The sequence below is a fragment of the Arabidopsis lyrata genome (genome assembly GCF_000004255.2).
Source record: "Arabidopsis lyrata subsp. lyrata unplaced genomic scaffold ARALYscaffold_3, whole genome shotgun sequence".
Classification (NCBI taxonomy): domain Eukaryota; kingdom Viridiplantae; phylum Streptophyta; class Magnoliopsida; order Brassicales; family Brassicaceae; genus Arabidopsis; species Arabidopsis lyrata.
In genome coordinates this window covers 9269178-9279857 of record NW_003302553.1, presented here as the reverse complement: position 1 = coordinate 9279857, position 10680 = coordinate 9269178, and the positions used below count along the sequence as shown (strand labels likewise).

General features: G+C 30.9%; 2 protein-coding genes across 2 annotated transcripts; one reads left to right on the top strand and one right to left on the bottom strand.

The window, feature by feature from the left end:
* The first annotated feature begins 4534 nt into the window (after nt 1–4534).
* LOC9319348 (putative defensin-like protein 120) lies at nt 4535–5177 on the top strand. The gene is given in 4 exon segments (XM_021031401.1): nt 4535–4586; nt 4741–4767; nt 5022–5047; nt 5049–5177. Coding segments are annotated over 4 exon segments (234 nt in total).
* A 3524-nt stretch (nt 5178–8701) lies between these two features.
* LOC110229772 lies at nt 8702–10413 on the bottom strand. Its single transcript, XM_021030602.1, has one exon. The coding sequence runs from the start codon at nt 10120–10122 to the stop codon at nt 8917–8919; it is 1206 nt and encodes a 401-aa protein (XP_020886261.1). The 5' UTR covers nt 10123–10413; the 3' UTR covers nt 8702–8916.
* Between the last annotated feature and the right edge of the window lie 267 nt (nt 10414–10680).

The window sequence follows — 10680 nt, the reverse complement described above, 5'->3', positions numbered from 1 at the left end:
ATCTTTTAAAGATTTAAACCAGGAATATAATGTCTTATATGACTTCTTCAAATCTTAAAATTAGGTGTATCCATCTAGAGTGTCGTTTAACGGGTGACCTTGCAGTCGAGTTCTATGACTTATGGAAGCATCGTTCACGTAACACAGTGATATGTATTATCAAGTTTGTGAAATTAGAACTATCACAGGAACATAGGTGGAGATGTACCAATGTTACCGGAAGTACGAGGATTATGTTGAATCCGGATCTCAGTATTACCGACGAGATGCTTTGTTGGTAAGTATTTTTTTTTTCCGTTTACAATCAAAACTCTAAAGTTGGCGACTGGACATTCACTGTTTATGGTGTTCTTAATCGGATGTCAGGAATCCTGAAAATGACCAAGTACCAATCATCACACGGAAGGAGAATGCCATGGAGTGATGATGTTCGTTGATTTCTTATTTTGTTGGTGAATGATTTTAAAAGATGATTTATTATTATTTTTTAGCATTTATAATATTATTGAATTTTTTAAATTTCATCATTTTCCATAATTTTACCACACTAAATCCTAAACAATTTACCATTTTTTTCTTACACTACCAAGTAACACCTAAACAATCCCTTATTTCACATGATTTTACCATTTATACAGCATTCTTCCCGCGCATGCGCGCGGGCAATCACCTAGTTACATGGTGAAAGAGAACCCACATACACAAAATATCGATTACAACGAAAGAACAAGATGGGTCAAGAACGGACACTAACCCAAATTATTTTGGTAACAGATTTCAGAATTTATTACAACAGTATCTATATTTATTGAGTTGAGTTGTTATTTATTTCCGTTTTTAATCATTTTGTAAATATATTTTCTTAATTAATTATGAGATCATTTTCCCGATCTCCAGTATCTATTTTCCATTGATAACTGATTTCTTTCTAGTATTAACGATTTTCTTCATTTATTGTGGTTATTCATCTACTCGCTTATATATATATGGTCTTTACACTACCATCACATACATCTCTTTTTTACTTTGATATCTTCATTTTCAGTTGTATATATCATCAAAGATGACTTTCCGAGCCACCATTCTTGCTATCTTCATGATTGTCCTTGTTCTAGGTTTGCTCTGCTTTTAAGTTTTACCATTCTGATCTTAACATATTATAGTAAATTTATATTAAAGGGCAAATAAACTAACATTTTAAATACTTTTTAGGGATGGAAACAAAAGAGACGCAAGGACAAGAAACGTGTCATGATCTTATAATGAAAAGAGATTGTGACGAAGCTACGTGTGTCACAATGTGTCAGCAAAAATGGAAGGGAGGTGTTGGCTCGTGCTTCCAAAACGTCAATGTAATGAGTTGCCTTTGCAATTTTCCATGCCAAGTTTGAATGAAATGTTCTTTTTTATTTTTTGTTATAGACTTATAGTTTAAACTATAGTCTATCAATAACAATCCCCAAAATGTTTCCCTCTACAAAGATTATTGATGTGATAATCTTGTAGCGTTTTTATAATATTTGGGATGGGTTAATGTGATTTGTGTCGGTTAGATTATTCATTTACCCAACACGAAAGCTCTTTAATTATTTAGTGTTTGAACGATTTAATCCGCCACAAATAAAAATCCCAAATCGACTACACTAAACTACTCATCATTTGACACATTGATTTCAACATTTCAGTCTCCTTTTCATCATCAACAAAATTTGACAAAAGCATTGAATAGTGAATAACAAAAAAATATATATACTTGAAAACTAGATTAATACGTACCAACCAAGCCGTCCTAGGTTAAAAGACCACTGATTAATTCATACTGCAGTAAGCAGAACATGGTTTAAACGAACAAACTGAAAACAGAATGTAACCAAACTAAAAAACACCACATAAAAGACATATTCGTCCACCTACTAGTAAAGTCTACTACCAAAGTAAAAGGCAGAGCTAATTAAGAGGTGATATTTCTAATAATTAGAGGTTGTATTAGTTTTAAGTAAGTATGGAAATGCAAATATTCTGGATATCCAGTTCTGTTTAAATAGTAAAATCCCATATTTTCTCATTTAATGTATATCTGATAGTTATGTCTACACATTAAAACAGAAAACTATCTTATACAAAGATTTTAAACAATTGAAACCTAAATAATTAAAATCGAACTATCTAAATAAAAGAATAAAAGAAAGTACCAAGTCGTAAAAGAAAACAATATATTTTGTGTTTTTAAGAAAGGAACCGATGGTTGTTGTGTAATGGATGCTCATTAGGATTCTTTACCAAAAATTTCTAATCATAATATACAATTTCTTATTTAGCAGGAGACTTTTTATAGATTTATCCTTATCAAATTAAAAATATATAAATATAAAAAGAGATTGTAGAGCACGGGTTCGTATTTCCTGCAAAACACATCTTTTCGAGACAAAACAAAAATGGTGTTCCTTTTGAGTTCACATTTTCTAAAACTTGAATATGTTTCACTATCTATAGAATCTTGAAGATATTTATTCTACTTTGGTAACCATCTTTTTATAAGGATCTTCTAAAACTTTAAGAAGATTCATTAAAAGATTTCCAGTAAATACTTATCTTACAATCTCTATAAATACACACAATCTTTGGAAATATATATCTATTAAGAAATTAAACGTAATCATTTTCCAATTTTTAGAATTAATTTATTTTGAACTTCTATTCTTTTCTATTTGTTTTAACAATGTGTATTACTTTTGATATTCAGTGACAACAACATGATCACGTGCCTCTAAAACCAAGATTTGGAAACGGGTACGGGAGTTGTGCTCATCTTCACCCTTGGTGCACCGACGATGATTACCTAGCACGGATATATCAAAATTAGCCAACCAAATTTCAATTTTAAAAATAAAAAAGAAAAATACAAATTGTATGTCAAATATGATACCTTCATAGTACAGTAGAACCTCTATAAATTAATACTCGATAAATTAATAAACACGATAAATTAATAAATTTTGCCAGTCCCGAGTCGGGCCAGTGTAAAAATTAACCAAATTCGATAAGATAATAAGATAATAAGTTTTTTGAAATCCCTATGTAAAAATATAGTCCCAATAATATCATAAATTAATAATCATGTAAATTTGCACATATATATATAATTGTTTTAGTGTTTTTCATAAAAATAGCCAAAAGTTTTTGTAAGTTTTCAAATTTGAATATGCATAATTTTTGTTTTAATAGTTGTATAGGTTTTTGAAATACAACAATAGATGTCACTATTTGTGGATTTTAATTTATGTATATCGTTTATATATGTGAATTCTATAATCTGTTATTGTCAAAAGAAACTTAAGTCAAACTATAAAATTTATAACATTCAAAACATTAATATTATTTAGATCACGTTGCTTTAGCTCGTATTTTTTAAAAAAAGTTTTCACAATTTAAACAAAACTTTCTATAAATTAATAAATATTAAATTATGCTATAAATTAATAATTATTAATTTATAGATAAATTAATATCACTATAAATTAATAAAATATCATGGTCCCAACATTATTAATTTATAGAGGTTTTACTGTAATCTTTTATTAATTAATTACCAGTACTTTAAAAAAAAAATCGTGCTATAACACAAGTTAGTACGTAGTAGTCATGTAATTTGTCTAATGAATGTTTGTCTTTTCCTTTTCTATTTTGTTACATTTAAGGACACACATACAGAACAAAAAAAAATAATGACAGATATAAATAATTCATTGAGGAAATTTCAAAAAAGAAAAATAGAAACATTTACTAATTTTATTTTCTTTGTCCAAAATATCATTTTATACCAACTATGATTTTTAATATAGATTAATTCAGCAATTATATAGTAAACAAACATCTTATTATCCACCTACAAAGTACAAATGATTAACTATAGACTTTAAAGAATTTTCTTTTAAAATGACAAATATAACATATTCAAATTTACACCCGCCATACACCATTACTTAATGAAATGAATGTTTATATATATATTCAAATAAAGCCTAAAACATACTTATCATAAATAATATAATATAAATGATGTAAAATACATAGAATTTCAATCATTTAGAGTGAGGTTCAATCATCAAATTTAAAAAGTTACAATTTTTTAAATATAAATCGTCTCACGGTGTATCATAAATTTAAACATGTAAATTGCATGAATTTCAGATTTTGTTACATACAGTATCTATATTTTTGAGAATGTATTTTGTATTATTCAACATATACCAAATGTAAAAAGAGAAGTTAGGTATATAGTTTATGGAGTTGTTTATTTGTTTTCATTTTTAATTTATTTGTATATATATTTCTTAATTATTTTATCATTTTCCCGTTTACAGTAATCTATTCAACTGTTAACTGATTTCTTTCTAGTATAATGATATTCTCCTTTCACTGTTTGTATGCATCTAATTGCTTATATATATGATTTTTACATATATATACCCTGCAATTACATACATTTCTTATACTTTGAAATCTTCATTTCAGTTTGTATATATCATCAAAGATGAATTACCAAGCCACCATTCTTGCTATCTTCATGATTGTCCTTGTTCTAGGTTTGCGTTACTTTTAATTTTTATGATTCTCTTAACATATTATAACAAATTTACATTGAAGGGAAGATGAATTAACATTGATGAATTAACATTGAGAGAGAGAGAGACAAAGGAAGATGAATTAACATTGATGAACATTTAAAATATTTTTTAGGGATGGATACGAAAGAGACGCAAGCAGGCCCGGCCCACCCATAAAGCAGGCAAAGCATCTGCTTTAGGCCACAAAATATATTAAAGGTTTTAGGGCCACATTACAAAGAAACTTATTTAGCCTAGTGGTTATGTAGTTAATAAGTTAGTGGCAAGTCTTGTGTTCGAATCTTGTCTTCTACAGTTTTTGTTTAAATTTTTAACAATAGTTTTAAATAAAATATTATATTATTAAAATATGCTTGAGGCCCCAAATATCCAAGGACCGGGCCTGGACGCAAGGACAAGAAATGTGTCATGATCTTATAAAAAAAAACAGATTGCGATGATGCTATGTGTGTCACTATGTGTAAGCAAAAATGGAAGGGAAGTGGTGGCTCGTGTTTCCAAAACGTAAATTTAAAGAGTTGCCTTTGCGCTTTTCCATGCCAAGTTTGAAATGTTCTTTTTTAGTTATCGACTTATAGGAGTATAAACTATAATCTATCAATAACAATCCCAAAAATGTTTCCATCTACAAAAATAAACACAATTTATACTAAAGATTATTGATGTTATAATTTTGTAGCGTTTTTTATTTATAGTACTAGATTCGGACCCGCACGTATGTGCGGGTTTTGTAAACATATTTTTTGGTATAAAATGTATAATCAATATTCATACTAATTTGGTATTCGGTTTGGTTTCAATCCAATTTGTGATTAGAATTAATAATGGTTTCATTAGTATTTTAAAGTTTGGACCAATCCGATGGTCAGATTGGTTTGACCAACCGGATAGTAGTACCTAAAATAATGTATTATGGTACCTAAAATAAATATTTTCTTGGAAAATAAATTACTTAAAAAACCTTGATAAATTTATCTATATCAAATTAAAGCAATTCTTCTACAAACATAAATTTACCTACATCAAATGAAACACATCAAATAATTATATTTACTGAAAATATATTCATCAAAATCACTATGTTGGCTTTTCTCCAGTCGATTTTCAAGGTGTTCTACCTTGTTCCTAGTGTTTCTTGCTCCATTCGTTTGGCTGGTGAGGTATGATGGTAGTTGTATTTGTGTCTTTGGTCGAGTTGGTTTTCTGCTTTCCTCCCTGTCAGTTTTCTACTGGTTTTTCTTCGGTGTGAGCTCTATCCGGTCTTATTGGTGCTTCTGGCGTTTCACAGGTTCTATAGGAAAACTTTGTGGGAGTCTCTCGTGTCTTTGTTCAATTATAGTGTTTAGCTTACCTTTTCTCCATGACGTTTGTTCTTCTTTAGAATTTTGTTTCTCTACCTGGTTATAATCAGTTTCCCTGTACTTTGGGGCTTTGCTTTCTCTTTTTTGGGCTAATGAGTCTCGGAACATTTCTGTTGTCCGCCGGCATATGTAATTTCAACTTGTATCCGTTCTTGGTCTATTAATAAAATTCAGACGACAAAAAAAAAGATTTAGTCGGTTCTATCTGAAGCTCATTTGTAAATAGTAAACTCTTGAAAACTACACCTTTGCTACTTTATGTTCTTCTTCCCCCTTTCATTCCGAAATTAGGGCCTCCGGGTTTCGCGGTGCTCTCCTTCAATCCTATGTATCAAAAATCTGTTGAATTTGATGATTCGGATTAAAATTTAGTGTCTTCAGAGCTCGGATATACGATTTTATATTTGTTCGATGCATCTGCGGTGATGATTTCCTTAGCTTTGGTCTTTCCGATTAATTGCATCCTTGTTTCTAGAGTGTGAAAGATAAATGTTGCCTTCGAAAAGATTTTATTCTGATTCTAATTGATTTTTTCTAATGTCTCTGCTAGATTAGATCCCGTTATGCAAGATGGATCATAGTGGAGTTGAAGTAGTCTTATCATTTGGTTTGTTTTTAATGATTTCAAACACCTCATTACATTGGGTTTTGAACTCACATCTCAAAACTTTGTCATTTTTTTGTGACAGAAAAAGAAGTTGCTTGATCTTAACTTCAAGAAGGTCCTTTTGGAACAAAAGGTTAGTTTAGTTTCTATTAATACATATAAATATGTTGTGACTCCACAATAAATAACGTTCATCACTAAAAATCATTTCACTTAACTATATCAAACCTATAAATAAAACAAACAAAAACACTTCACTTAAGAGAGGAGATTTGAGGCTGCTATTTAAGTATTTGGTTAAGCTTTAGATCAGATTATTTAATTGAAGATCTACTGTGTAAAACAACCAACAAAATAAAAAATAGAGTATGAAATTGTTTTCACTAAAACCAAAAATGATAAGATAGAGAAACTTCCCATCTGTGCATCATATATGAATACACTCGTCCAAGTTATAGATGAATGAAAGTGTTTGAACAACTCCTGAAACAAACCATTTATAGTCTTGTATTTGGAACTATATTACTCCTAACCTGAAATTAGGCCAACCATAGACCAGAGTTATTACACTATGACTTATTCCAAAGCAAAGAGTGATTTACCTTATTCACAGCCTTTATCACTCAAGGTTTAAATAAGTCATTTTCCACGATTTAGTTTAGGAATATAAACTAAAATGATTAAATATTATTTTTAGGAATATAAACAACTTTTAATCATTTTCCACGATTTAGTTTAGCACTTTAGAGTTTGTAAGAAACTTAATTAGATTGATATATCTCAATGATGGTCTCCTTTTGTGGAAGCAGAAGAAAGCAGTCTTCTTTTAGCTCCACTTTTTCTTCTTCTAGCTTATTTTCAAGAACATGTTAGAGCAAGATCGTCTTTTGGTAACCTATGATATAAATTGATGAAGTGCAGATTAGAAAACTTGTTGATCTTCAAGAAATGAATGAAAAATCTAACAGTTGCTCATCTATACTAAATGTTTAGAGACTTACAGTTGGTTTACTTGTCTTGTTTAGGACTATCTGCACAACACATCAAATGTTTAGTATACTCACGAATCATAAAAAGTGAAATTTCATATATCAAGAAACGAAAGCAAAACAAATAATCAGTACCATTTCTATTGTTTCACACACAAAAAACAGAGTATTGTGTAAGTCATAAACATTCATAAAAGTTGCCATGAGAAAAAAGATAGATACTAACAATAAATACTTAGGTTTAATATACCTAAGGATCAAGGATGATAAGAGTAGTACCTATTTATAAGGAGTTTTGGTGGTTACACACAACTTAGCAATTTTGGTGGTTAACGACGTTTTAGGCAATACATTAGATTTTTTTGTTTTTATATATTTTAAGATTCATATATAGAGTTTTGGTTAAGAATTAGTAAGATTTGCAAAGATTGAGATTTTTAGTTCAATATTATTCGCAAAGGATAATACTCTCCAAAATGTTACAAACCAAGAATATACTCTTTTTATTGAATTTGGATTTTTTGGTAAGTGAATACGAACAAAATTTGTTAGCACCTTAATTATTAAACGAAATTGTAGGGATACGATTTTTTTGCTAATATCTTTACTTTTGTTATATGGTAATTTTGTTCAAAAAAAATTGGACAGTTTCCAACCGTCCGGGTCGATTATATGATATGCGTGTCAATCCGAAAATAAGCTCAGAATCCGCGTAAATAACCGATCCAGTTGCCCATGATCCATGGGTATTTTGCTTTCAAATTATAATTTTAACCTTGCACGTGTTTTTTCTTTTAGTCTTTGATTGTAATTATCCTAATGGCAATTTATGTAATATTTTATACTTTATAAAGTTATTTAATTTTGACTGATTCCCAATTAATAGTATAGATTTGGGATGCATGGGGTTAATTTGAATGTCTCGGTTTAGATTATTCATTTATCCAACATGTTAGCTCTTTTATCTAGTGTTTGACGATTTTACCTGCCACAAATATAATCCCTAAATCGACTGTATTAAACTACTAATCATTCGACACATTGATTTTAAGATGTTTGTCTAACATTTCTGTTCCTTTTCACCATGAACAAAACTTTGACAAAGGCATTGCATAGTGAAGAACAAAATAGTAATTGAAAACTAGATTAATACGTAACAAGCCGTCCTAGGTTAAAAGAGCACACGACTAATTCATACTGCAGTTGCAGAATATGAACTACTAGAAGAACAAACTGAAAACATAATAAAACGAAACTAAAAAACCACATAGAGACATAAGCGTCCCATCTTACGTGTTAAAGTCTTCTACCAAAGTTGAAGACAGAGCTCATTAAGAGGTGAGATTACCTTCAATCACCTTCAAACGCAAAGCCAATCCTTTCTCTTCCCACATCCACAAAGTTTCCCCAAATTCATCCTTAGTCCGATCGCGGATAATGCATTCGCCTCCACGTCCCTCTGTGAATGAATAGCCTCTCGACGTCATCTGACTAAGACTTAACACGTTTCTGTTGAGGCCGGGAACAAAAATCACATTCTTGATAGTCTTCTTCTTCCCTCCCTTCATCTTGATCTTAACATCTCCTTTTCCTTCAACCATAAGAACTTTTCCATCAGCCAATCCAACCTTAGCTTTGTGTGTCCTGTCTAGAGTGGTGAAATACTTCGCATATGGAGTCATGTGAATCGTAGCAAGCCCGTATACCATCCAAATATCCTCATCATATGATTTTTCCCCTAAAGTTACATCCGTCGACAGTACATAATTAACTACAATTTCTTCTTCTTCTTCTTCTTCTTCCACATATATCGGATTCCTTCTTTTGCAGTCTTCAAAGTTGTGACTAACCTTGTAGCACAAGTCACACCACTTCTTAGACTTTGATTTAAGCCTCAAATTCTTCAACAGTCCAAGGAAAACTTGCTCATTAACTGATTCAAAATCATATCCATTAAGGAAGAAATACTGACAAAGACTCGCAGCAGTCATCTTATGAACATTCATGATTTCCTCCAACATTGATTGTATCTCATCGTATGACTCTAAGAGCGAAGCAAACACCTTCTTACAAATCTCGTACTCAGATTTCTCAACTTTCAAAACACGTAACTCACCAACGATTTCCATAATCCTATCTATGTATGAATCGGTAGATTCTTTTTCATTCCTTTTGAGTTCTTCAAATTGCTTCTCTAATCTACGTATCGTTGCTTGTTCGTTACCTTTTTCAAGCAAGTCCCAAACTTCTTTGGATGAAGAAGCAGAGAGAGTCTTTCTGAAAGCAGAATCTGGGAGAGAAGATTGCAAGATCTGAAGCGCTTTCATGTCTTTCACGGCGAGATCTCTCCATTTTGATAGTTCGTCGGATTGAATCTTCGCCGCTAACTCTGGGATCTTTGATGGATCTGGCCGGACTCCGTTCTCGACAACATCCCAGAGTTCTTTCTCCTTTAGTATAGTTTTCGTAACCGAAGACCAGATTTCATAGTCAAAGTCATCGGAAAAAGCGTCTTGTTGTTTATTCGTCGCCGCCATAGCCGTAACCGTCAGAGATTCTTTAAACTTCCTTTTCTCTATATTCTCTCGGAGAATGTGTGAATAGTTTATTCGATCGCTAGAACAGTTTCTATATATATAGTCAACATTATTAAGCCTAACCGTAAACCCTAAATCAATTTGAAAATCACCATATGATCGGTTTAGGGGTAGACCATTTGATTTTAGACTCGGTTTAGGTCCTATCTTTGGTTTGGTTTAAGGCAATCGGAGAAATTTTTTATCCAAATTGCTCGGTTCGAGCGTGTTAAAATTACTAGGGAGTTCTTGAATCGGATCTGGTTCGTATTTTCAAGGGTGATCAAATTTAGCTAATCCGGTTAGCTAATACGGCTGAGCCTTTTTGCCTTTCCCATAGTTAAATGCATCCTCGAATAAATAAAAGTTTAATCACAAATAAACAAAAACGGCTGCACTAATCATTTAACTTAACTTTTATTCAATTATTTAGCTTTCTTAGAACAAAGAAAACAAAATGCTTTGTTCAATTATTTAGCTTTCTTATAACAAAGAAACAAAATGAAAACCAATTAAACC

Bases quoted from the DNA above. Each gene is read 5' to 3' on its own strand.
- LOC110229772 (XM_021030602.1), bottom strand. From the start codon at position 10,122: ATGGCGGCGACGAATAAACAACAAGACGCTTTTTCCGATGACTTTGAC.